This window comes from Pelmatolapia mariae, linkage group LG17, assembly GCF_036321145.2.
Source record: "Pelmatolapia mariae isolate MD_Pm_ZW linkage group LG17, Pm_UMD_F_2, whole genome shotgun sequence".
In the NCBI taxonomy this organism is placed as follows: domain Eukaryota; kingdom Metazoa; phylum Chordata; class Actinopteri; order Cichliformes; family Cichlidae; genus Pelmatolapia; species Pelmatolapia mariae.
Window position 1 is genome coordinate 14,913,308 of NC_086242.1, and position 27,053 is coordinate 14,940,360.

Genomic DNA, 27,053 nt, shown 5'->3' on the forward strand with positions numbered 1-27,053 from the left:
GAGAGAGTTGCAGCAAACAGCTCACAGTTGGGACGCTACAAATCACACACAGTGACACGCAGGGCCGGAAATAAGACTGGGGTGCAGTGTGTAGCAAGACAGCTGGTGGTTGTATTTTCCCCACACCCCTCCCACACACCTTTTTTATTACCCCTGTGCATACTTGTGCACACACACACACACACACACACACACACACACACACACACACACACACACACACTCCTCTAAAGGCCCAGCTGGCCAGCGTCTGATGACAGAGAACAGGTGGAGTGAAAAGCAGTCAGTCACACAGTGCGAGACAAAGCTGCCTGGAAACCCTGCAACGCCGAGCTCGAGCACTGGGTTCACAAACCCAATTCAATGTTTTTATTTAGTTTTTTTTTTAATTATTATTAATGTCAACAAACTAAAGCACCGCTGAGACAGCTCGAGAGACACTCAATCTAACCGACATCCCACCATAACGACAATGATATATGACGACACCCAGTTATGTTAAAGAGCCAATTAACTGAGATAATTGTTGCAAATATGTCTTTGTCAGCAGACAGGAACCAGAACTTGTTACTCACTGCATTAATTTTAATGTAAAACAATTATTTCCTCATGAATCAAACATTTTGGGAGCAAAGTGCTGTAAAATAATTTGCTCAACACTGAAATCAAAAGATGAATCCTACTTTATTTTTGACCGTTTTGTAGGAATGAACATGATTGTTACTATGAACATGCATGGCAGGGTTTGTTATATTAAATACTGGGATGAGGAAATTGAATATCTCCTTCTATAATAGGTTTTTGTGAATCGGGCTTTAAATATATACTTTTAATAAAGTGCTGGTAATAAGCCATTGCCTGTCTACAAAATTTCTATCAACAGCAACCTTTACTCTTCCTCAAAGCACCAGTTGGGTGCTTTAACAGATTACCTCAAAGTTGAGCTGAGTTTAATTTGGTATCCACCCATTTTGTGCTAAATGTCATGAGGAAAACTAACTCATATTAAAATTAATTTAAGCCTGTCGTGATCTGATTAGTCAATAACAAGCATCAAGACACAAGTTTGATGGTGCAATAAAAACTTGGTTTTCCCTTTCTGGTTTCTCTGAAACCATTTCTAAAAAGCTTTGCCCTGGAAGGAGTTTTTCAAAATCTCCAATGTCTGTGACCTAAAATGCTTTTCATGTGTGAACAAAAGACCAAATCACATCAAAAACCAACTTCTCCAAGACACCTTTCTAATGTGGACAGGGCCTCAGTGTAGTTAGCTTCTAAAGTGGCTTTGCTCATTTGTGTTTAGTTTTATTAGCTTCAATATTAGTTCAGTTCCTATGACAGCTGGGACATGCTCCAGCTTCCACTACAGCCCTGAAATGGGTAAGTGGAAAAAAATTGAGGAATCGATAGTTTCAGGTTTGGTGTTTTTATTATTATAAATGAGAGGTTATTTGTCAGGGTCTCTGTACACAAATAACTGAATGTTCATCAAGCAGACTGTGCTAACAAATTCCATCAAACAGAGACTAAAACTAAAGACATTTTCTAATTTTTTTTAAAAATTTCGGTCAGTTTCATTTTTTTCTAAAGTTAGCCAAAATATTTTTTCACACCCAGTTTGAGCCTTTATTTTAGTTTTAATTAACTGTAATGCCCTTGCCAACATCGGCTGTCATCCTTCAGTTGAAAGTTTACATGCCAGTTTACTCTGAAACAGCTGGCATTAAACCTAATTTTCTACATCAAAGTACTCAAGCGGTCTAGAGGCTGGTCTCTGCAGCTGTCATCTGCATTCTTCCCCTCACACAAAGAGAGAGGGTTGCATTGTAACATCTTAGGCTGCGTCTACACAGGAAGTGATTTACAGAGAAACGGAAACCAGAGAAAGTTAAAAACATTCGGCAACTTCAAGGAACTACAGCCAAAAACAGGAAAAACACCGAGCGGACCAACGCCAAGATAAACTTCACTCAACTTCGGGGCAAGCAATTGATACCAGTGATTGGCACATAACAAGTTAATACATGCATAACAAGGTAACCTAGGCAACCAGAGCCTGTGTAACCATCTAAAGTATATCTGCAACCAACTGTCAGGTTCAAAGCGACACGAGATGAGTGAATACTTGTTGGTAATTAAATAAATTAAGAATAATTAGGTTTACTGACTAAACCCTTAATCCTTCCCAGCAAGGGCCCCTCGCCCTGGTTTCCATTCATTATATATACACACAATATTTACTGTTTTCAATCCGAACTATATAAGTCAATTAATTTAAAGACTTTCCATCATGTGTAGAACTTTTTGACCAATCTTTGACCACACACCGAGCTGGCAGCAGAAATGCTCGACAGCATTGGCGTTTACTCCAGTTGTCCCATTGTCTTCAAACTGGAAGAACTGTAATCCCACACTCAGATCCCAGTCACAACACCTGTGCCTTGGCTTAATGCTCAATAGGGCAAGGGAGAGAGAGATAACGTGAGAGAGGGAGTCTGTAATCTGAACTTAATTATAAAAACACTGGTGGGCTTGGTAATGGGCTTGTAATAGGAGCTGGGAAGTAGCAGGCTGTTTCGGTAAGGAAGTGCAGTGGTCATGAAGAGGGCAGTGAAAGCTTAGCCGTCGCTCATTTAGAACGCATTCAGCCATCGTCTGATGCCTGATAAGTGGGTTAAAACCCCATGAACCTGGAAACTGGTTCATATTGACACACACAGATGGCGCCTGCTCAGCAACGGCCACTTAGCTGGCTGGTGTAGCGTTATTTCATTAGCTTTTAAGCAGCTTCCAATGATGCTGTGTAGTCCAATCACAGAGGTCACACCCTTCCCAAACAATAAACACTAATGTTTTGTTGTAAATTACATACATACATGTGACGACAAAGCCAAGTTTTCTTACCCACATACTGCTCCACATCTTTGACAGAAAAAGTAGAGGGGGGTAGTTTCAGACCCAGACCCTCCATTTCGGTGATCGCTATGGGGTAGTTGAAGCCTTGCCTCTCCAAGTACCTGGTAGTCACCAGCTCGCCCTTCATCCGTATCAGAATCTCCTCGGCACTGAAAACCAGATTGTAATAAGTTAATTCAAGCTGCCAGTGTTCTCAAAATAAAACCATAATGGTTTTAGCCATGCAGAGAGTTGCTTTGTTTACTTTACTACCCTAACCACAAATCAATATAGGTAAAAATATTGTGTTTGTGGTGGTGGTAGCATTTTGACCCAAAAAGAGCCTACAGACATGCAAGCTGCTCTGTTAGGTGGTGATTAGGCACACTGAGAGGATCACCCATTTAATCCTGACGACAACCTTGGTTTTTCATCTGAGATAAAGTCAGGTGAGCCACTGACTTTTCATAAAGATTTCTACAAAAATGTGATCACAATCAACAAAACTCTGGACCCAGTAATGCGTCTTTCTTTCTTAAAGCCACACTGTTTTGTGTGACTAAAAATATTCCAAAGCTACACATTTTTTCCAGAATCAGTGGCCGTGAAAATGTAAATAATCCACACACTGGAACTATTTTCTTTTATAGAAACAGACTCAATAAAACTCCCACTAGATATCTGTAAACGTGAGAACACAGAACAAAACAGTTTGCCTGGCTTAAAACCACAAGAAGCAAGCGTGTACATATTTATGTCTTCTCTGAAATCCACTTTAACCTGTATGAGCGTTAAGTTAAGAATTTCGAGTTTTTTCAGCAAATTAGGAAAACAATCCAACTGGTCAAAAGGATTATGTATGAGAAAAAACATTTCCAAAATGAAAGAGAGAAAACTGGAAAAAACACAATAAACAAATTCTCATATATTTGCAGTTTTTCTCTTTTCCTTTGTAACTTTCTAATACAAAGCCTTACTTAAGCCTTTAACTGCATAGACAACTTTACAGGAGCCCAATTTTGAGCCTTCAAAAGTAGACATGATTCACAAATCAGAAAACGGCACTTTCAGTTTACCTGAATAAAATATTCCACTAGGCAATGCCTTTAGAGTTTGGTTAACAAGTGTGGCTCTTTGGGGGTGGGGGGTGTTGATATCTACCTGGGGAATGTCCTGTTTTGGAGCTCCTTGATAAACACTGAGGTGCCAGCCTGCACCGGCTTCGATCCATCGTCTGGCTCTGTGTAGTCATGCCTGTGCCAGTTGTTGCGCTTTTTCACTGCAGAAAAAAAAAAAAAAAAAAGTAGGTTTGAGTTTCACTGGGCTGTCTCGTCCTAATGTAATAATGCCCTCTTAAAGCACCTTCACACAACAACATTGTAAATTATGCAGATCACAATCACTTGTCACAAGCACATTAATTCACTAGTCAGCCCCTGTGCCCAGGGATGGATATCGAGGGGTTTGTCCAATCAAAGTGGAGGGTTTACAGCACCATTCAATTAGCTTGTTAATGTCTGCCCTCAGGGTTCTCAAAGGTTAACCTATTTCCCTCCCCCCCTTAACCAAAAAAAAAAAAAAATCTGACTCGACTAGCACTGCAGAGAGCGGCCTTATAGAGACATGGGTGAGACAAGGCAGAGAATCAGAGTATGGTGCTGTTTTCACACATCCACCTCAAAGAATTAGGTCATACTTTCCGCTGTTGTGCTTTCTCACATGTAGCACACATCAGGAAATAGTTTGCTTCAGATATACTGGCTAATGGAAACACTTTACTGTTTAGGCTTCAGAGCCGCCAAGATAAGAGATGCAAGAGGGTGTACAAAACAACTACTCATAAGTAGTAAATGCACACTAATATTTACTAAGATATTTGCTGCAATCTGACATTGAATGGACTATGCACTATGAAACTGCCAGGTTGCATGCACCAAGGTGTCTAGAAAAGTTTAGGACTGCAGTGTGTGTGAGTGAGAAAAATGGCTTCAGGAAGCAGCAAAGACTCACTCAGGGAGGGTCCGTGTACGACATCACAGTTGGGACAGTGGTAAACATCAATATCCACAGCATGGTGCTCTTCTACCTGTACACAGCTGGAAAGAAATGAGATACAGAGTTAGGGCAAGTCCCCTACAGAGGTTTGTTCTTAAATTGCCAGGAAAAGAAAACATGCCATCACAAGATTTTGCCCAAACAGATACAAAGCATTTACTATAATAATGTATGTATGTAATAATAAACCCTACCAGTTGAAGAATTCTGGGATGAAGCATTCATTGCATTTACAATATATATGGTCTTTCCTTATACTTTAAAGTTACTTCAGATAACCTATTCTGTAAATGGTGGCATATAAACCACTGTCAATCAAACTGAAATGAGTGGAACAGGTCTACTGCTTTACAAGCCCGTTCAGAAATGAAACGAGGACACCGCAATCTTTATCTGACCTGAACAAGCTAAAGCAGATGAAACGCTCCCAAACTCCTGTCAAATGCTGTGTGTGTTTCAAGCAGAGATGCCAGGAGTCACAGGTTAAAGATAAAACACAAAGAAGAGGAAAAAGCAGAGCACACTTAGGTCAGGAGACCAAACATAGCCGTTTTATTTTTTTTCCTCTCCAACAAATGTTCTATCGTTTCACAGTTATGGCTTCAATATTTTTATTTTTTTTTTAAAAAGCTGAATGATCTGGCCTCTTCGCTAATATTGCATTCTCATCATATAATTTGCAGCGCATTTATCAAGAGGAGCTGCAGTACAGCGGTGTCACTCATGCTTCTACTACCCCTGAGTATCCCGCAACAGCCAAGCCACAGGAACCAACTCACATGCATTCCTGGGTTGCATACCGGAGCAGCATGGGTTGAACAGCAACTCTGTTCGGATTGTGGACAACATGTATAGTGTGGCAAGCCAAAAAGTACAAACTAAAACTGAACTATCCTAATTCACATGACCATCCATCCATTTTCTACCACTTATTCAGGTCTGGCTCACAGAGCCAGCAGCCGAAACAGAGATACCCAGACCTCCCTCAACCCAGCTACCTCCTTCAGCTCTTCAGATGGTCAAAGAGGCAGTCCCATCCAGCCGAGGGACGGAATCTCTCCCGCATGTCTTCAGTCTGCCCTGCGATCTCCTTTCAGCTGAACATGCTTGAAACACCTTGCCCCTTAAAGTCCCAGGATCCTTATTGGATGCTCAAACCGACTCAGCTGGTTCCCTTTTTATATTTAGGAGCAATGGCTCTACTGAAGTCATCACCTTTCTAATGAAGACCCCAAATGCTCTAAAGAGGAATAGGCGACGGTTGGACTGCAGATCAACCAGTAAATCAACTGCTCACATTCGCTTTCAGCTCTGCACCCATCTGACAATCCTCCCGTGTCCTCCTACCCTCACTTGTTGAGAAGTCCCTGACATAATTCAAACTCCTTCACTTGGGGCAACAACATATTCCCAACCAAGCATGTAGACTCCACCCTTTTCTGACTGAGAATCGTGGCCTTAGAAGTAGAGCCCTGGCAGTTTCGCTTTCAGCTGCAAACCAGCCAAGTGTGAGCTGGTGATCAATGAAGCAAGCAGGACTGTGTCATCCACGGAAAAGCAAACACTTAAACTTCAGGCCACTGAAGCCTGCACCATCCAAACTAAGATTGTCTGCAATTTGTCGACAAGATGACTAATCACTACTATCACTAGTGTGCACCTGACCTCTTCACTGGTACCCAGTGCTGATAAATCTGCCCATTAGCCACTAGATGAAGGTTAGAAAAAAATCTATAACGTTTGAGATTCAAAACCCCCAAATAACGCAATTAGAAACTAACAAATAACTTAGACTCAATGCCCCCACAATTTTCTATGAACACTGAAAAAAAGTAACCAAAGTAAATTTCAGTTTAGTTTTAAATTTAGCTTCCTTCTACATTTTGCCCATAGTGTCACAGTTTGAGAACCACATTAGTGTTTTACTTCTTCCGACTGCACATGGCATCAATTTGTGGAGATTCTCTTCCCCTGAGATCAATACTCCAAAAGCAAATGAAGAAATCTTGTTGCTTTTTTTTTTTTCTTCAGAGAACCAGACGGACGCCAGCTTCATTACTGGCCTAAAAAAACCCCTTCCTGCAGCACAGCAAAAAGAGGTTTATAAACGGGTTTGTTGCTGATATAACCTTTGCTTTTAAAGGTGAAAGCCTGCAGGGGGGATAGAGCTGACCAAAGCCTGCTATCAGCTTTGATCTACAAGGAACTGCAGGAAAACTGTAAAGGAAATAAAGCAGAGGGCCATTAACTCATCAGGAAATGGTAAGCTTGTGTGAATGCCTGCCACCCCCCACATCACCCTGGTGCACAAACAGGATATCAACCATACTGCACAAAATCTGAACTTTTGCTGGTTGGGTATAAGGCCAAACAAATGCATTAGTACAGTAACTAATTGAATATCCATTCAGCTGTAAAGAACTCACATTTATCTCTTTTGCAAGTTACTTTTCCACTCTCCTACAACATCCATAAAAGACAAAAAAAAAAAAAAAAGCTGAGAGAAGCACTCCTGCTCCTGCACGTGAGCAAATGGATAACTAGCAGTAACAGTGTACAGTGTTTGGCTGGCGACTAAGCCTAGCTCATGTATCAGGAATCTTTGTTCAAACATGTGGCCGTTCGCTGGGGGAAAGCATGAGTCACAGCTCTCTGCCGCTGGGTTTGCTGAGACGTGTGAATACAGCGTGTGCTCTGGGCTGACGTGACCTTCTTGCTACTTTCCTTTATATAACACCGCAGTGGGAAATAAGGGCACTGTGCCACATACGCCACCCTGACTCAGCGCGCGTGTTACCTGTAATGATTACCACTTTAACCCGAGCTTGTGAGTCTATGTGGACTTGAGACAGCAAATGTAAAAAGGGGAGAGGAAAGAAAAGAAAGGGGCCAAGTATTTCCTGCTGCCTTACTCGGGCTTGATGATGCATCGCATCACCACAAAGCGGGGTGACTGTGCAAACAGCTCTTGAACCGACACGAACCTCATCTGCTCAGTCATACGTCATCTCAACAACTCATAAGATAGTGTTATCATGCGTTGTAAGACAACAAAAAGGTCAGAGAGAGTACAACCAGGGTGAGCAACACAGATACCCCACAAAACCTTGCTTTATTCCCTGATAGAGCTGCCCTCTGACAGCACTGCAGCAGATTACCGAGCTAAACAGCCCTTCCTGAATGAGCGGAGATGTGTGTACTTGGCTAAACCCTCACCATCAACAGCCCCTCTCCTCCACTTCCTCTCATCAAGGGCCTCCTTCCTGTGTAACTGAGAGGGTTTATTCATTAGTCCACGCACTGTGAGGGGGTTCATTGTCCTCAGTGATCAGTGCAGAAACACAAAGGCTGGAGGCTGGCATCGCCATTATTTTAAGCTCTAAATAACCGCTCCGCATGGGGTGCCGACATGCCTACATTAGGGAACTGGCAGATCTCTAATGGATGGGTGGTGGAGATGGAGAGGATATGAGGGCAGTTAAACACACCTGGCTGTCTTTATCTGCCCCAGAGGAGCACCTGACTCGTCCGAGTGCACTCAGGCAAGGCTTACATAAACAGAGCCGGACTTGGACAGCAGTAAGAGCCACTGAGGTCTGACAGATGGATAAGGCTCTGTCATTCTGCCCTCAGGGGTTAAATCATTTTAGCCAGCTAGGCATAAAAGCAACATATCACCTGTGCAGTGTTTACAGTTTGAAGGACACAGCGGGGCTTTCTGTAGTCAGCTGGTAAACAACAAAAAGAGGATCACTTTGTTGTTTATAGGGCGTCAGGGAGCCCCTGGGAGTTTTAAACAACTTAATTGTTTTCAGTGCAGGATGAGCTGCCCTGAGGCCCGCAAGCACTGGGACTCTGTTTTCACACATGTCTTCAACATGGCTGAGCCCCATTTAAAACCTAACGAGTCGTCAGTCTTACGAGTGTTTGCTGCTGAAAGACACGGCACAACAAACACAGACTGAACTCGCTGTGCAGATTCACAGTTCATAACATACAAATTATTGATCTATTAGTTTGGTACATCAGCTATCAGTTTGATATTGTAATTTAAAGTGGTTTTCTAAACTTCCTTTAATTTGAACTGTGTGGTATATTCTTTACTGTTATAATTCAAACTGACTAGTAATCAATACATGATGCTTTTGACCCTTAATCGACTTTGATTGAGCCAAATGTAATGTTATTTCCACCCCAATGAGAGTCAGCTGAATATAAACAAGAGCTATGAGGCTGTCTTTACTTCAGCCAATCAACTTATCAGACATCTAAACAGATGATCTGAAACATCACAGACAGCAGTAGTTTAAAAAAAAAAGGGGGGGGGGGCACTTCCACTTAGCCTAAACACCAAAAAGGCTCTCCACAGAGGTGATCCATCTCTCTTTAGTGTGCTCACACTCTGTGCGACATTGACAGATCGCGCATTGAACTTGGCTCGCAGTAGCTCCCATCAGTCATTCGCTCCATCTCATTGAGCACCACTGGTCTATCATCACCCCCACTGTCCACACGCACATTAGACAATGGGCAGACCGGAGGGCCTGACACCTACACTGTGATCTGATGTGACCTACCGGGGATTTACATCCATAACACTGATGTAAATTTGCATCTAAGAAATGCATGAAGCGATCCATTTACAGAGGCAGGTCTTGCAATCAGGTGAGGCTCAAAATGATGAATGGCACTCAGACTTACATCTGAAATATAAACCAAAGGGTCTAATAGTGGGTTATACTGCTTCAGGGCACTGTTACCCCTGCAGATAGTCAGGACAAAACCCTGAAGGGGAAGCAAAGTAAACCAAAGAGGTCAGAAGCTTAGTAACAGAGACCCCCAGAAACATTTCTTCTGCAAACAATCATTTTGTATTTTTTTCAAATGCTTTTTTCTCATTCAGGTGTAAGTCTACCACTGTAGGCAATGTATAACTTTTAGATTAAAGTATTTATCAAATATCTAATAGGCACCAAAAAATATTCTGTTGGCCCATGAGATTAAAGTACCATTTTTAGAAGCAGTTACAATAAAAGACAAAATTTCTATTTTAGCACATAAAAGAGAAGATGTACACAATGTGGTCATTTTTTTAACTTTACACAATCTACCTTATTATCTAAGCACTAATTCCACTTAATTCTGGAAATAGTACTTTCCAGTACTCTGAAAGTAGTATTATGACTTTAAAGTAAAAAATAATTATTATTCAACTTTATTCTTGAAGTAGTACTTCTATCTTGTTCTCATAACAGTACTTGACTTTATTCACAAAATAGTATTCAACTTTTTCCATGAAGTAGTACTTTTATTTTAATCTTGAAGCTACTTCGAGTAGTATTTCAACTTTATTCTCATCATTGCATCTGACTTTATTCACAAAATAGTATTCTACTTTAGCCTCAAAGAGGTATTTCCACTTTAGCATCAAAGTAGTAGTTGTTCCCAACTGGAAAAAGTATTTCTGTCTTCCTCTCAAAGCAATATGTTGACTATTTTCCTGAAGTAGTAGAGGGCTATGCTGTAGTTAATGTAGATTTAATGCAGTATTACAAATTTTGAATTATTAAAGAAATACTATAAACTAATAAAACTGAAGTGAATAAGAAACACAATGTGGAAACTAACTGAACCACAACTGAATAAAAACAAAAATGAATATGACTGCATTAAACTGTAATAAAGAGATTACTGAAAACGTGGGAGGAGTTTATCAGGACTTTTTTCATCTTTCCTGTAACCTCACTGTTTACAAATCTGATGCTGATAAACCGTGACACTGATTCAGACAGCCTTACCACATTAAAGTACAGCTTGTTTTGTTTACTGAAACACAGGTGATAGAAAACAGGGCACTCTCCAGCAACTGAGACAAAAGTCTCCCACACAAACACCAACAAGAACTAGGAGAATGAGCTCCTCCGCTTTCCGCCTCCAATGGCGTGCCATCACCCACAGCCAGAGAATATCCCTTTCCTTCTGGCCTGCCTCGTGGGAAAGAGGCTGGAAATGTGGCCGTTTTTGGAGCTTTGCTGTGAGTATGTGTGAGTGTGTGCGTGTGTGGTGTGTATCTGCTTATTAGTCATCAATGGGGGAAGCTCCAACATTTGTTCCTTTTCTTGCTGGCACATGACACACAGCTAGTCTGTTTTGGCGCTGACACGCCACAAATCCTGGCTGCTGAGTTTTTTGGCAGCACACTTGGTGGTTACGCAATGGCTTCCGTCATTTCAACATGAGCAACCCCCCACCTTCAAAACCAAAAAAAACCCAGATTATTGTATTCCTAAACAGTCACTGTGGAAATGCGCCCACACAGGCTGACTCAAAGAGTTGCCTAGGTCAGCCCATGGACTTAGAGCCACATTAAAAAAACCAGAGAAAGCTGCAAAAAAAGAAAGTCGGATGCTGAGGAAATCTCATGCTCAAGAAGTGCGTCACAATATTAGGTGTGGACTGAAATTTGTACATTTTAGGCAATGCACATTACACAACATTAAGATTCCCATCAAGATTTCAACAGCTTCCACCTACATCTACGCATGAATCACAAAAACATCTGCTACCTGCAATCACAATAGGAAAAAAAAAAGAAAAAAAGAAAAGACAAAAAACCCCAAAACAAAACAAATACAACACACACACACAAAACCCAGACACGTGCCTGCTTGGTACCTTTAAATAATTCCCCTGCTTGCCACTAGGGGTCCGAGGCCATGTGCCTCCTCTTTCTAAAAAGGGGGGTGGGGGATTTAAATTTCTCCAACTGTCAATCAAAAGCCAAACCATAACAATCTCCTCGTTTCCCCCCACTTACTTTCTACCAATATCAAAACAGCATTAAAAACAAAGCTCATTTGTATTAAATAATAGATATAAACTACCAGCTTGCTATATAATTAACGTACAGGTTGTGCCCAAACAAGTTGAAGTTGTTTATTAGATCTGCTTGTATCATTAAGTTTAAAATATAACTCAGACGCCGCCCGAGGCTGCCGTTACCTTTAATAACCTGCCAGCTCTGGCACACTTTGTACACTAGGGCTGGTTTAACTGGATTTAAATCGACTGAATCACAGCGACATCAAAATTAAAGTTATCCTTTAAATAACTCTACGGAGAGGTAGTCACGTACGCTTTTGATCACCCGTGTTGACTGACACAGCTCGGTATACCATCAGCTATAAGATCTACTTTCTATTGGGCTCTATTTAAGTAAATACCGCTGATTATTAAAATAACTACAAAGAGCTGGATCGTGTCGTTTTGTTTAAACTTATCTGCGGCACGATGGAGTTCATTAATGTTGTTTTTAGGGGCGCGAACCCCCACTTTCGCCCGTAAAGTCGTGTCAATAGACGGTTTAAAACCCCCGTCGCCCACCGCTAACGGTTAGCACGCTAAGTTAGCCAAGACCGCTCAGAGAACCGTCGCCTTTTCTTAAAAAACAACCCGTGTTTCTCGCCTCCATGTAACTACACCTCTTTAGGATGTCGCAGACTACATACCTGCCGTGAAACCAGTCTTTACAGATGTCGCACTCGATCATAAACCGGCTCACATCGTAGGGCTGCCGGCAGACACAGTACAGCGGGGCCGCCGCCATCTTCCTACTGTCCCCAAACAACGCAGGAATGAAGCGGGCGGGGATTTAACCCAACATCCGGAAATACCCGAGGGGAGAGCCGAGCACGCACGAAATCCGCCATTCTGAGGCAATCCCACCTCTGACGTCAGTTTCCAGATTATGCATTTCCATCTGGTTGTGTGGGCACACCAACAATAGACGCAAACTTTTTTTCCAACAAAGGAATGACATAAAGGGCTTGGTTTTAGGCGTTATGCTACAATCGGATAAAAGCGAAAAATCAGCCTGTAATTTAAATTATTCTGATGAAATAATCTCCATAACCTGCGATATGTATTATTTTACCATATTAAGATGTTTGTTTAGTCGTATTACATTTAAATATGGATATATTCATTGTGTTTATTGAGCTTCACCTTCCTGATTTTATTTAAATATTAAATATTTCATATCAAACAAACTCTAATTTTAGATAAAGTTTTTTATCATTTTAAGGGAAACATCTACCTGGCGCTGTGTGAAAAAGTAATCTCTGCCTAAACCTACTAAGTAGCTGTGCCACAGAAGATTTTCCCAAAAGTCTCAGGGATTGTCAAGATGTTTTTTTGGCAAATGTGAGACGAGCCTTTGTGTTCTTTTTGTTCAGCAGTAGTTTTCTCCTTGGAACTCTCCCATGGATGCCATTTTTGCCCAGTCTCTTTCTTATTGTTGAATCATGAACTCTGACCATAACTGAATCAAGTGAGGTCTGCATTTCTTTAAATGCTGTTCTGGGTTCTATTCGGACCTCCTGGATGAGTCATTGATACACTCTTTGAGTAATTTTGGCATCCTAGTGACTCCAGGGGAAGCTTCACCACTGTTCCAAGTTTTCTCCATTTGTGCATAATGGCTCTCACTGTGTTTCGCTGGGGTCCCAAAGCCTTAGAAATGGCTTTGTATCCCTTTCCATGACTATGTTTCCCAGTTGTTATTGAATTTCTTTAGATCGCAGCAATGATGTGTTGCGTTTTGACATCTTTTAGCCTACTTCCCTCCATCAGATAGGTTCTATTTACATGATTTCTTGATTCAACAGGCCTGGCAGTAATTAGGCCTGGGTGTGGCTCAGTCAATTACTTTTTGGGACAGGTAGGTTTGGACAGCTTTAAGACAATCTTCGGTTGTATAAACCACAACAGCACTCTTAGAGAATACAATACCCCCTATATGAAACAGAGCATATAACTTCCCGCACAGTTGGCATGGATCCTATTGTACATTAATGCTATTCTCTTCTATTCACAACCATGTAAAAGTAGGGTATTTACTTTGTCTTGTATCTTGTGCAACTAAATATCCACCAAATGTTAAAAACATATTTATGTTTATATAATTTTTTTTTTTTTTTGGGGGGGGGGTATTAGCATTAAAGAAAATTATAGATTCTCCTAGACCATAGGATGTAAATTATATTTGTTTTTTCAGCCACCATTATGTGAGGTGTGAGACACAAAAGTGTGTAGAGATATTTTTGAAGGAATTAGAAGCTCAAAGGGCCCACGGAGAAGTTATCTTCACTTGATGGTCTGACCCTTAAAGCTTCACTGAGCATGCTTATATCTTAATTGATGCACAGCCACTTATAAGGCATTTAAATGTACGGGGAGTTATTTTGTGTAATACTGAGTGTTGCATCTTTAAATAATGCAATTAAAATGTCCACAATACATGGATAAAAAGTGTTTTCTGATTGCAAATAGCATTAAATACCTATATCAATGCATATGTGCTATCAACACTGACTTAACAGTAACTCCACAACACAGCTGATGAGCTGCAAAGGCAAGAAAATGTAAGTGTGTCACACGGTCTTTATCTTTCCTGCACTGTCTTCACTGTGAAGATCTCTTCAGAAGGCGTTTTCAGCCTCATGGCAGACAGCTCAGAGGCATCTTAAATAAAAAATCAAAACACAACATCCAGCCCTGGTATGTCTCCATGGAGCGTGTCTGACATGCCCTACGTGCTTTGTGGTGAATAGCAATGGGACCACCGACCCACAGCTTGATCTGTGAGCTGACAGCACCCATCCCCCCACACGCCCATCTGTGCTACTCTGCATAGTCAAGCAGCCTTGGTGCATGCAGAGGCTCCAGAGTGCTCACAGCACAGAAGACACATGTGAGGTTATCTGCTAATCTCTGCCCATTTTTTCTTCTTCTTTGTGCATTTTTAAGCATGCACCAAGGTGTAAACATCCCCTTTGTCTTCAGGATGATAATCACAGCCTTGTTTGTAGTAGATCACTATCAGGGCTTCCTATTATAGGTTTTCTCTCTCGTCAGCCCCGGTGTGAGCAGCTTCATGTCTGGTGTGCAGATCCACCGCATGCACGTAAACACTATTCCTGGAAGTTAATAAACACTTGTGAGTGTAGGCTGGTGCTGATGGATGGACATGAACAGCTCTTCTGCAGAATAAGGTGTAATCAGTGTACTCGGCTTTTTGAAACAGACAAAAATGTTGACTTTGAGTTTCATTGCAATCACTATGAGCACCACATAAACATCCATTAAATGTGTAAATAGGAAAAGAACGTGACAGTCTGAAGGCATTATAAGGAAACATGGTAATGGAGGTATAGGTCACCATTATTATAGATATTATAACATGCATATTAAAGAACAGGATTATCAGGACAAGGGAATAAATACTACATGAAGTCAGATGAACAGACATGAAGATAATAAATGCAATAAAGATTTGAAAAACTCTGAAAAACAAATCTAGACAAATCTCTGTGAAAGAGACACCATTGAAAAGCAATACTGGGTGCCCATGACCTTTGGTTCCTCAGGAAGCAATGCTTTAAAAACAGGTGTGTTTCTGTCATGAAAATCCCTGCATGGTCCCGCGAACACTTTCTAAACTCATCATCTGTGAACACAGTTCATTATGCCACATATGCCAGTTAAAGTTTTATCATGTCAAGAAGAAGCTAAAATGTGACATATTTTTCATGGAAGATCTTGGATTTTTTTTAGAAAGACAATGCTAGGCCGCATACTGCATCTATTACAATAGCAAGACTTCGTAGTAGAAGAGTCCGAGTAATAAACGGCCCTGCCAGGAGTCCAGACATGTCACCAGCTGAAAACATCATGAAACGAAGAATGCAATGCAAAAAAAGAATCTTATATGATACAAAAATGGGAAAACATTCCAACATGTGTGTATTTAGACATGCAAAAATCCTTAAATAAGCATAGTCTATGTACCAAAAGCTTCAGTATGCTGGCTAGTTATCCTGAGAAATTTAATTTAATTAGCTAGTGATGTGTTCAGTGTGCATATGTATGTAAATATACACATTTCTGTCATTTTTTCTTGTTTTTTACACGCCTAACAATTTTCACTGTAGTTCTATCAATCTAATTTTACTTAGCTTTAGGCTTAGTGTTTTTATTTATTAAAAATAATTTAATATAACTGTAAAAAATACACACGTACACATACTGAATATTTATTAAAGCCTGGAGTATTTCATTTATGTGATTTTACTGTATGCTGTATTATGGTGTTACAGCTCCACCTCCTGATTGAAGAGCGCAAGTGCGCTTACTGTGCGTGGGCGAAAATGGGCAGCGCGCGCACGCTGCAAACGTCACGACGAGACGAAACGAGGCAGAAGCCAGCGCGCCCCGCCCCCCTGTGTGTTAGCATCATGGATGAAGGTGTAGAAAAATTTGCCAGGTATGATTTAAACATTAGGCAGCTGCTGGAAACGGGAGTCCAGGGACTCTGCGTCTCGATTTAACGTCTAACTAGATGACCAAAAAAGGTAAGATCTAAAAAAAAATAATCGGCACGGTGTTGTTACACTAGTGATGGACGACTGGTTTCAAATGATCATTAAATGTGATGCTTTCGCCTAATAAAACATCTATTATTGATAATTTTCCGGGACTTTTCTGCATACAAACAGCGTCAATTCAGATTTTTACTACTCTGCCGTTTCTCTTCGATGATGTAATGCGACAAAAGATATAATAATATATGTGATGTGAGTGAGATATTTTCACATTAGCAGCCATTAACGTCGGCATCAGTGATATATTCACAGTATTTCATTAAACAGAATTCGCTCAAAAGGATTATTATGGACCAATAACTAAAGTAAGCATTAATGTAATGGTATAAATTATGTTTTATTGTTATTATTATCATTGTTGTTGTAGAAAAAGTGAGCCTAGTTTAAACAAATTATGCAAAAAACAAATAAACACATTAATAATAAGAATAAATAAAAAGAATAAAAGAAATGTATTATTATTTATTGATTTTTTAAATAATAATAATAATAATAATAATAAATATATTATTATTAGCGATTATTACTAAAAATTACTTCAAATTCTGTTTAAATAAATATTTGATTTTATAGTGAGATAATTGTGATAATCACCATGGTTTTTTTTAAACAATTGTTTTTAATAACAATTCTATGGACCTTTGTTTCTGCCACAATTCTTTTTAGGTGTCCAGAAGTCAAAACTTCAGGTTATTGTTTCAAAATTTATGCTTGTTGTCTTGACATTTTGACTTACTCACAAGTAAATTGAGTTTCAAATAAATTTGACGTTATTAGTTTATCCAGTGTTTAGCATTTGGTGCAAGAGTTTCTTTCCAAAAGGTTCATTAATGTTTCATTATTTTTATTATAACTGTAATAATTTTTTTTTACCTGATCTGTTCCTTCAGCCTTTTTGCATTCAGTCCACTTGTTCTATACATTTTGATTATATTGATTTAACATGTTTGCATTAAACAGGTGTACTGTGTTAATCTGAGGCTTGTTTTAATTGCGGTGGAGGAGGTGGAGAACTGCCGTGAACCTGAAGATGAGGCGTCTGTCAAGAAAGAAAGCGCTGAGCCTGGTGAAGGAGCTGGACGCCTTCCCCAAAGTGTCAGAGAGCTACGTGGAGACATCGGCGTCAGGAGGAACAGGTGAGATGTCCCTGCGAGGACAAGACAGCAGGAGCAGCAAAAGGGAGGAGTAACACTCTCTGCTCATCTGTCTCATCCACAGTGTCACTTTTAGCGTTTAGTGCCATGGCACTTCTGGCTGTCTTAGAGTTCTTTGTTTATCAAGAGACTTGGATGAAGTATGAATATTCGGTCGACAAGGATTTTTCCAGGTGAGATGTTATTACTAGGTTATTAAATGTTAATTAATTGTGACTTCAGTCTGTTTTTCTTTTTTACAGTATGATGTCACGGTAATCTTTTTATCCTGATTTCAGTAAATTGAGGATAAACATTGACATAACAGTCGCCATGAAATGCCAGCGTGAGTATCCCACCTTGTTTGCCGTCAATGTGGAGAAGTTGCTACCTGAAGCGCTTACATCACATTAGTGCACATATTTCATCTCTGATTGTAGATGTGGGAGCAGATATTCTGGACCTGGCGGAAACCATGATCACATCTAATGGCCTGCAGTATGAACCTGTGAGTCAAGCATGTTTCTGAAAAACCTTAAGGTCATTTCTGAGGTGTCGCTTCTGTCAAGCAAACGCTCCTGTTTGTGTCTTCGAGCAGGTTATTTTTGAGCTGACCCCGCAACAAAGACTGTGGCAAAGGTAAGGTTTTGTGCAATCGCTCAGTAAGTTTAAAAAAATACACAATTCTGGTAATGCCTAAAATTTGGTTATCAAGTTATAAGAGATTTCTTGTTGTTTGAAAGCTTTTAAACTTGTTTAGCTAGTTCTGCAGTCTGTTTGTTTTCCAGGACGCTGCTTCTAATACAGAACAGGCTGAGAGAGGAGCACGCTCTGCAGGAAGTCCTTTATAAAACTCTCCTGAAAGGAGCTCCCACTGCTCTGCCACCACGGTCAGTCTCCTGCTGGGAAATAGTTTTTTTACAAAAAGGCAAACACTTATTATTGTTATAATAAAATGATGTGCTCAAACATTATGTGCGTAGGGAGGATGCCTCCATGGAGCCCCTCAATGCCTGCAGGATACATGGACACGTCTACGTCAACAAGGTAGCAGGAAACCTGCACATCACTGTTGGAAAGTAAGAACCTCTGTAGCGTCATAAGCATGAGACAAACATTTCTGATGCTGCAGACTAATAGTGATTCTTGGTCTTTTTAAGGCCCATTCACCATCCTCAGGGCCATGCACACATTGCAGCTTTTGTGAGCCACGAGAGTAAGTTAAAATCTGGTTTTCTAATAACACTTCTAATTACACACTTTTATAATCTACAAGCAGACCAGGGAACATTATCTGTCACCATAATCGGTGCTCCCTTCAGCTCTCCCTTTTTCTGCGTTCAGCAATAAATACTGAGGAAGGCCGTGGCATTTAAACAATGTTTAGACCGTACTAAGGGACTCAAAGTGTGCCAAGAAAATATCCCATTACATTACCAACAGCAGCCTGATTTGATAAAAGGCAGTATGGATCCATGCTTTCATGTTGTTTGTGCCAAACTGTGAGCTGAATATTGCAGCAGAAATTGAAATTCCAGTTCTGGTGAGCCTGTGTCAGTTGTAGCCTTAGTTTCCAGTTGACAGGAAGTGGCACCTGATGTGGTCTTTTGCTGCTGTAGCCCATCTGCTTTATGATTTAACATGTTGCACATTCAGAGATCCTCTTCTGCAGTTTTTGGTTGTAACGTGGGGTTATTTGACGTACTGTTTCCTTCCTATCAACGTGAAGTGCTCTGGTCATTTCCTTCTGAGAACTGGCTCAAACTACTTATTTTCTATTTTCGGGACCATTCTTGAGATGGTTGTGTGGGAAAACCTGAGTCGATCGGCAGGTTCTGGAATACTCAGATCAACTTAAATCACCTTTCTTCCATATTCTGATGCTCGGTTTGAACATCAGCAGGTCATCTCGAGCGTGTCTACATGCTCCCATGTGATTGGCTGTTTAGATATTCGCATTTACAAGCAGTTGAACAGCTGTACCTCAAAAAGTGGCTGTGAGTGTATTAAACATTGTCCTTACACATTTAATAGGGAATAATTTAACAAAAAACCCTGAAAACATTAAAGATGTCAAATATGTGAGCCAGATTTAATGGCATTGAAGATAAAAAAGTGTTTTTCTGTTACTAAAAGAGACCAAAGTTGGCCAGATGAGAGCCTTAGGAAATCGAGCTTATAAAGTACTGCTACTAGTTAGAATGATTGTCCACAGCCTTGATTGAATCTGAGGGTTCTTTCATCTTTGCATTACAGCGTACAATTTCTCCCATCGAATAGACCATTTATCTTTTGGGGAGGAGTTACCAGGCATCATCAATCCTCTGGACGGCACAGAGAAAATCACCTATAACAGTAAGTCACATGATTTCAGAGGATAAAACATGCAGGAAACATTTGAAAAGGATTTCCCATTGAATGAATGAGTGCATTTTTTTTCATAAAACCCTCAATTGTTCTTTCCTGTGTGCTTGCATCCCAGATAACCAGATGTTCCAGTACTTCATTACAGTGGTGCCCACGAAACTGAACACATACAAGATATCCGCAGACACACACCAGTTCTCTGTGACTGAGCGAGTGAGTAACCGCTAAGCGCAGAGCTTTAAACACAGCCCAATGTTGTGACAGCAAGTGCAAAGCAAGTAGACTAACCACCACAATGTCTGCTGCCAAGGAACGGGTGATAAACCACGCCGCGGGCAGTCACGGTGTTTCGGGCATCTTCGTCAAGTACGACACCAGCTCTCTGATGGTGACGGTCAGCGAGCAGCATATGCCGCTCTGGCAATTCCTGGTGCGACTGTGTGGTATAATCGGGGGCATATTCTCCACCACAGGCGAGTGGGCTTGGACATTTAGAGCAAAACAATTAAATATGGTTCTAGCTTTGAAGTCATGCAGTTATTTTATTTATTTATTTTTTTTTACTGTGCTCTTCTCATTTTTAAGGGATGCTTCACGGGCTCGTTGGCTTCTGTTTTGATGTCGTCTGCTGCCGCTTCAAACTGGGACTCTACAGGCCCGGAGAGGTGCCAAACCAATTCTTCTCAGTCGCTGTGTTTTTGCTCACTAGCAGAAGAAGTTACCCCTAAAAATAAACTCAACTGTGCTGAATCTGTTGCAGGACGCACAGCTGCACCAGATGAATAATCTGAACCACCACCATACTCCTCTGCTGGCTGACAATCCCCCTCGGTAGTAGCCGCCGATTCCTCGGCCTGCACGGGTGACCCGACAAATAATGATCACAGTTGCTGCTTTCTCCTCAGAAACTTGAGTTCGGATTTTCACTTGATATTTGTTTATTTATTAGAGTTTATAAAGGTTTTTCATTGGCAGCATTACCATACTGTATATCACAAAATGTTTTTCGTCCAAATGACCAAAAAAAAAAAAAAAAAAAAGAATTAATAAAAAAGCCATCCTGTTTACTTAAATAGTAGAGTTAGCACTAACTATTGCACTGTAGGAGAATGTGTACCCTGTGACTCTGGTCATATTTGATAACGGTGATGCTGACAGTTTTGTTGTTACTCCGATTATGTTAAAGTTTAAATTCCCAGGAGGTCATTAGCACCGCTGGTTTGTTTCACAGCATTAAAGTATAAAATTAAAAAAAAGAAGCCCAAAACAAATAAAAGTTGATTCCTAAATGAAATAACATGCAGATGGTTTTTAAACAGGTAAACCATGAAATGATGGCAGTCAGGTTCGAGAAGGATGACTGAGCAAGTGTCATGTTGCCTATTAAGCCATCCTCTATAAGTGCAGTCGTAGTCAAGAATGTCTTTAGCAGGTCTACCACATGACATAAGTCTTTATTTAACAAAAATTGAGCCAGTGTGTCACTAAATAGACCCTTACTGCTTCTAGGAGCTGCTAATCAAACCTGCTTAACTGATCATCAGCCAGCTGGGTTGGTCAGAACTGAAGTGGTTCCAGGAAAAATATATCTTTCACTTTTCATTTTCTCCTCTGTAACCATGAACGAGTGAGCTGGAAGGCAAGCATGAAAGACTGCAGCACATGTGCACCTTTACTCTTCGAGTTTATTTCAGTTTTGCCAAGCAGACTTGAAAGTGTTGTCAGAGCAGGGAATACAGGCGGTCGGATGTTTTGCAAATGACACCAGAAATAACATGAAGTCATTGGTTAAGTGATGCCGTTTGTTACATACAGTAACAGTAGCTCCAGTCTGGGGTTTATGGTACCAACAGTGCTCTGCATTTGAAAAAAAAAGAAAAAGAAGAAGAAGACAAGACAGACACACAGAAGAGCAAAACTCCATACTGACAACATCATTAATATAGCCCTGTAGCTCTTTGAGAACAATCTGATGCAACTGCTTCATCATGCAGGCCTTGTATGATGTTTCGGGTCTGAAATTAAGAGGACAGTTATCATGATTTCACCAGACATGGGCTTTGCATAAACATTTAGTTTTGTCCCTTTTTCTCCCATAAAGGCTCATCACTATTAAGTATTTTTAATTCTGTCAAGAGTAATGCCTTGCAACATATACAATACTGTACACAGCTGTCTCATTCTTTCAGTAAAAATCATACCAGCCGGTCACACTTTTGGTAGACTCTGTGGGAAGCTCTGTGAAGACACTCAACCAAAATAAATCAACAGTCAAATAAAAGTTTTTGGTAATCTATAAGAATAATATGCAAGCATCTATTTACAGATATTCCAAATATGCAGAAAGAATGTAATGCCAGTAGAGTTTTAACCATGTTCCCAGCCCTTTACTTGGGACTTTTTAAATATAAATCTGGACTCATATCTTATGGCTCTGTCTTGGTCCAGTTATCTAGTTTTTACTTAATTTAGGAAGAATCATTTGAAGCTGGGTCATGAACTTTCACACATATATGCAGATGCAACTCAACTCTGATTGCTCAGTGCCCTGCACCTTTAAGACGATGAAGCTGAAGTACTCTGGCATAGGGGATACAATGCCAGCTTAGATTGTAATTTAACCAGTACTTTTAAATTAATTATTCTGCAGAAGCCTCACATTCACGCTGTATGTGATTTTAAAGTGCCTCATGAGTCTTTTGATCTCTTAGTCTGCCTCAAGAAATCAGAAGAGAAAAGAGAGCCTTCATCTGCACAGGTGTGGGCCTTCTTTTTTTTTTAAACTGCAAGCTGTTGGATATCCAGCAACTAGTTTTTTCCATTTTCTTTGGATCTACTGAAGTTGTAGTGTGTGTCTCTTATGCACTAACATAATGTTAAAATCACAGTGGTAAAAATCTTTTTTAAAACAATTTTCCAGCAGTGTTTGAAAAACCAGGGCTCGAGACATAACAACTGTATTTATAGGAACCTCAAAATCGGTCTTCTGAACAGTTTGACCCATTTCCCCAAAATTGTTTGGTTTGGTAAATAAAAGTGCACTCTGTTGTGCAGCAGGCAATAATTTCTATAACTCATTATATTATAACTCATGTTTACCACTGTGACTAGGCTGGTGAGGTCTCCTCAGGATTTCAGGTGACCTGACTTTCTATGCAATTAAACTGCCCTCTCCAGCCCCACTCTGTAAGGCGTGGCATTCCTCAGGGCTCAGGACCAGGCCCACTTATTTTCTTTTAACTTCCATTGGATCATTTTAAATATGCATTATTAAATTGATCTGTTTGTCGTAGCAGTCTATTTCTCCATTCTGTGAGGTGAGGCATCTCTTATGGCTTTGTATTTAGTGTTTTAGGAAGAATTACTTGAAACTGGGGCATGACTTTTCACTCATATGCAGATGACACTTTACTCTGATCACTAAATCATAATTAGCATCTCAGGAGCACTGAAAACATCTCTGGATACGTTGAATGGATACCACTGCTCAAATATAACTCGTGTTTACCACTCTGACTTCCTACTACACCAAACTGCCCTCTCCAACTTCACTTTATAAGGTGAGGCATCCCTCAGGGCTCAGTAATAGGCCCACTTTTTTTTCCTTTTTAACCTCCACTGTGTTGTGCACTTGCAACAAGGGCATGAATTCAGGCTCCTTTGCTGCAGGTACCTGCAATGGTCTCCAACTTTCATCTTCTATACTATGAGGCATTGAACCATTTTAACTGAATCACTCGCTCCTGCTTTGCCTGTGAAATATCTTTCCCTAACGTGCTAACCTTTTGGGGAGTTGTCTTCTTACAAAGTTTGCTTAGAAACTGTTGGGAAACAATGTGCAGTATATACTGGGCTATACAAATAAAGTTCACTCTGATTTACTCTTATTTATATATTCTACACAGCCAAGGTCTACCACATATAGTCGGACTAGCCTTTGGCGCAGGTATAAAGATGTAAAAGTAGTAAACTTAGTTTCAGTACAAACTGCTGTACAAACAGGCAAAAAAGTGGATGAGCATTCAAACAAGACGTACGAACATCAACATCTGTGGTCATAAATAAGTGACAACTGTAACAACAGGAAAGGTGGCATCTGTATCTGTAGCCATAGGTGTCTCATGTAGTTTGAGTTTAGCTTTAATACTATTCTTAATATACTGCAGATCAGTATTAAGATGGAAAACCACCGGTGAGTTTTTTTGGGGATGTTAAAAAGGCAGTAGATGCACTCATTGCAAAGACATACAGATATCAGAATCACCCGTGTATTAAAGACAAAAACTGGAGATCCCCACAGTAAAAAAACAAAACAAAAACAAAAACATGAACTATAATGATCTCATAGAAATTTTCCTCCAATGATGCAGTGCCAGTATTATTCAAGTATGAAAAAAAAGTACTTACAAGGCAAGGCGATGTATTGAGATTTAAGAGGGTGGAAAAGAAAAAGGAAATCACACGAAAGGCTTATTGTTGCATATATAATTGGCCACTTTGAGACGAAAACAGAAGGTACAAAATGAATGACAACACTTTTCTTTTTGGACGGGGTTGGAGATTGAAGAGTGCACAAACCGATGACAGATATCCAAACTGAATGCTTAATTCATGGCTAGTAGACCTCATTTTCCCCCTCTTCTTCACATAACTGCCACCCCCACGTGTGCAGAGCCCCGCTTGTCCACATTTAGAAGGATTTAGAGTGTCCACAGTGGATGTATTCCTCCTGCTGACAGCTAAAGGCGAGGGCTGCTGACTCTGGCTTGAGGCGGTGAGGAAGACTCAAATGGTTAAGGTGCTGGATGCACGGAAGTAGGAGAGGAACTTGAAACAGAGGCTGACCACAAAGTACCAGATGTTTCTGGCCATCTGGGAGCGGGCGATAAACACCCTCCAGATGAAAACGATCAGCAGGGTGTTGAAGGTGTAGCGAATGTTTCTCAGTCTGGAAGAAGACAAGAGGGAAGCAGATTAAAGACTTAACATAGAAGTTCTTAAAAAGCTTAAAGATGTAAATGAGATGATAAACAAGGAAGCTTGTGTATATGTTTTCCTAATTAATTATCACAGGGAAATTCTTCCAAAAATAGAATGATAACTGGTGGGGAAACACATACTTCAATCCTGTACTTTTGAAGAATTGCTGACTTACTTTCTCAGGTGCTGCCTGGCAGCAGGAATGTCAGACATGTCTTCATTCAGGACATACTTCTTGGTGCCGATGCAGTAGTTCTCAATGTACTCAGGCCAGTTCAGCTGGCGCACATCAAAGTTAAATGTCTGCAACATAAGATGGCAAAAGTTGAAAATACTGAAAATAGAAACTGAAAATAAAAAAGCTGCTATTTTTGTGACTAAAAGTGCATTAGAAGGAGCGGGCTGTCTTTAATGTTCACAAGTGTTTTCTGTCTTGAGCTCTGTTGCAGTTGTGCATGATGTGCTCAGCTCATTTACTTATTTACAAGTAGAAATACCATTATGTACTGAGAAAGTCATGGATTCATTTTTGTAGTCAGTGTTATCTATAAAGTTTAGGCTTTATGTGTGGCTGCAAAAGGAGAATTTTTATGGAAGCTTCTTTCTACCACTAGGTTTTTATTTTTTTAATCAATCTATAAAGTCAAAGTTTTGGGTTATTATCTCAAAATGTTTAGGTAATGAGAAGTTCAATTTGTGAGATAATAACTTGAAATTTCGATTAAGCCCCGACTGTTTTTTCCCCCCTCAGTGGCATAAAAAGGCTTCCATAGAGGTGTTTCACAAACTAAACTTTGTTTATAAAGTACGCTTCTTTCAAGGTGGTGCTGCAAGGGGTTGCTGCTATAAAACTAATAATGTAAAAGTAAAACATTAATATTAATCCAAGCATAATTAAAAACAAGCATGCAAGTTAAAAACCCATTAAGACAACTTCCCCATCCTCCGCAAAAGTAATAAAGTAAAATAAAATAATGAAGACCAAAAAGTTTAAACCAATAAAATAACTAGATGGTGAGGTAAGTTCTGAATATTATTATTATTCAACACCTGCATCTTTATGTGACCCTAAAAGGTGTATTATTGGTCCAAAATTTGCACCACGTACATGGTTAACCCTACCTTCCTGTCCTCAGGGGTTAGCTGGCCCATCAGCATGCTCATGTTCTCAGAGTTCCACTCCCAGTCCTGGCTGCTGAAATACTCCAGCAGGCTGATGGCCTTGTGCAGGCGATTGAAGATGCGCATCATCCTACAAAGACGGAGGAGGTGCAGATTACAACAGGCACAAATTAATTTCTCTTTAGGCTAAAAGTGGGATTAGAAGGAAGCTGGTCTTACTGCGGCTTCTGCCCGGAGAGGCGCAGGAAGAGGTCGTAGATGAAAGCGGGGAACTTGTGGCTGACCAGGATCCAGTACTGGTTTATCAGGTAGTTGGAGGTGATGTTGGCGTTGGGTCTTCGGAAAGCCTGCTCCAAGGGGTTTCTCTTAAAGGAGGACATCACGTGGTGCTCTGCAAATCAAGATATTTGAGGAGGATTAGGCTCAGTGCAGTATTCACCTCTGAGACAAAGACAGCAGGAAACTTTTGGACTGTGTATTTTAATTCAGTTTCAGGTCAGACTGAGGTTTAAGTAGGAGAGGGTTTATTTCCAGTTTCCAGTTGCATGCACACCATGCACTTCTCCAGCATCCTTTACTTTAATGAGCCTTCTCATTAAAGAATCGCCAGGAAAAAGGTTCTTAACTCTATTCATTCATCCATCCCATGTTAATAATTAATTTGTACATTTGTTTCATGAATTATTAATTTACTTTCTGACTGCTTTTACATTTTGTTTTTAATTTTGGCATACTTGGTCCTCCATATGAGAGCTCTATGGTTCAAATGGAAGCGTGATTTTCAGAGGTAAACAAAGAAAATAAAAGGTCCTTTGAGGACAGGGTTTTAATACAAGGATCAAGACTTCCAGAAACTCGGCTGGCCTTAATCATGGCATGACCCTGTTTCTCTGGGGGATATCAGGCAGAAAGCGACCATTCAATGATTTCCCCACTGGGCAGCGTGGGTGGCTCCTCCTCTTCCTCCTCTCAGCATCCAGCGGCGGCCAGCGGCAGGAAGCAGCCATGTGACCACAGACGTTACATCACACGGCATGCAAATGAGGCCTTGTAAGGTTTG

The 27,053-nt window shown here is 40.4% G+C and overlaps 3 protein-coding genes across 8 annotated transcripts in view; 1 reads left to right on the plus strand and 2 right to left on the minus strand.

Annotated features, from left to right (window-relative positions):
- The window catches only part of kdm7aa (lysine (K)-specific demethylase 7Aa), a 25,240-nt gene extending 12,677 nt beyond the window's left edge, over positions 1 to 12,563 (minus strand). Inside the window, exons 1-4 of the mRNA XM_063500494.1 lie at positions 12,459 to 12,563; positions 4,906 to 4,991; positions 4,057 to 4,174; positions 2,905 to 3,065 (exon numbers count right to left, since the gene is read on the minus strand). Coding sequence (XP_063356564.1) covers positions 2,905 to 3,065; positions 4,057 to 4,174; positions 4,906 to 4,991; positions 12,459 to 12,556 — 463 coding nt within the window. The 5' untranslated portion in view covers positions 12,557 to 12,563. The remainder of the gene's footprint in view (positions 1 to 2,904; positions 3,066 to 4,056; positions 4,175 to 4,905; positions 4,992 to 12,458) is intronic.
- A 3,644-nt stretch (positions 12,564 to 16,207) lies between these two features.
- On the plus strand, positions 16,208 to 21,151 carry LOC134646789 (endoplasmic reticulum-Golgi intermediate compartment protein 2-like). Of its 3 annotated transcripts, none has more exons than XM_063500724.1 (14): positions 16,208 to 16,361; positions 17,394 to 17,527; positions 17,610 to 17,718; positions 17,824 to 17,870; positions 17,965 to 18,032; positions 18,123 to 18,163; positions 18,313 to 18,414; positions 18,508 to 18,603; positions 18,685 to 18,740; positions 19,781 to 19,879; positions 20,007 to 20,104; positions 20,202 to 20,364; positions 20,547 to 20,556; positions 20,652 to 21,151. In XM_063500724.1, exons 2-14 carry the CDS (start codon positions 17,422 to 17,424, stop codon positions 20,671 to 20,673), a joined length of 1,017 nt encoding a protein of 338 aa, XP_063356794.1. In that variant the 5' UTR covers positions 16,208 to 16,361; positions 17,394 to 17,421; the 3' UTR covers positions 20,674 to 21,151. The 3 variants fall into 3 exon arrangements, with proteins under 3 accessions (XP_063356794.1, XP_063356793.1, XP_063356792.1); XM_063500723.1 differs by having other exon boundaries at positions 16,210 to 16,361; positions 17,352 to 17,527; positions 20,477 to 20,556; positions 20,652 to 21,149; XM_063500722.1 differs by having other exon boundaries at positions 16,210 to 16,361; positions 20,477 to 20,556; positions 20,652 to 21,148.
- A 38-nt stretch (positions 21,152 to 21,189) lies between these two features.
- si:dkey-97m3.1 (fatty acyl-CoA reductase 1) overlaps positions 21,190 to 27,053 on the minus strand; it is a 58,231-nt gene continuing 52,367 nt past the window's right edge. For 2 of the 4 annotated variants that reach the window (XM_063500718.1, XM_063500719.1), the window contains exons 9-12: positions 26,213 to 26,384; positions 25,994 to 26,123; positions 25,047 to 25,174; positions 21,190 to 24,839 (exon numbers count right to left, since the gene is read on the minus strand). In XM_063500718.1, the coding sequence (XP_063356788.1) occupies positions 24,677 to 24,839; positions 25,047 to 25,174; positions 25,994 to 26,123; positions 26,213 to 26,384 (593 nt within the window). In that variant the 3' untranslated portion in view covers positions 21,190 to 24,676. Of the gene's footprint in view, positions 24,840 to 25,046; positions 25,175 to 25,979; positions 26,124 to 26,212; positions 26,385 to 27,053 lie in introns of those variants that run through there. The other 2 variants (XM_063500717.1, XM_063500721.1) reach the window with 2 other exon arrangements.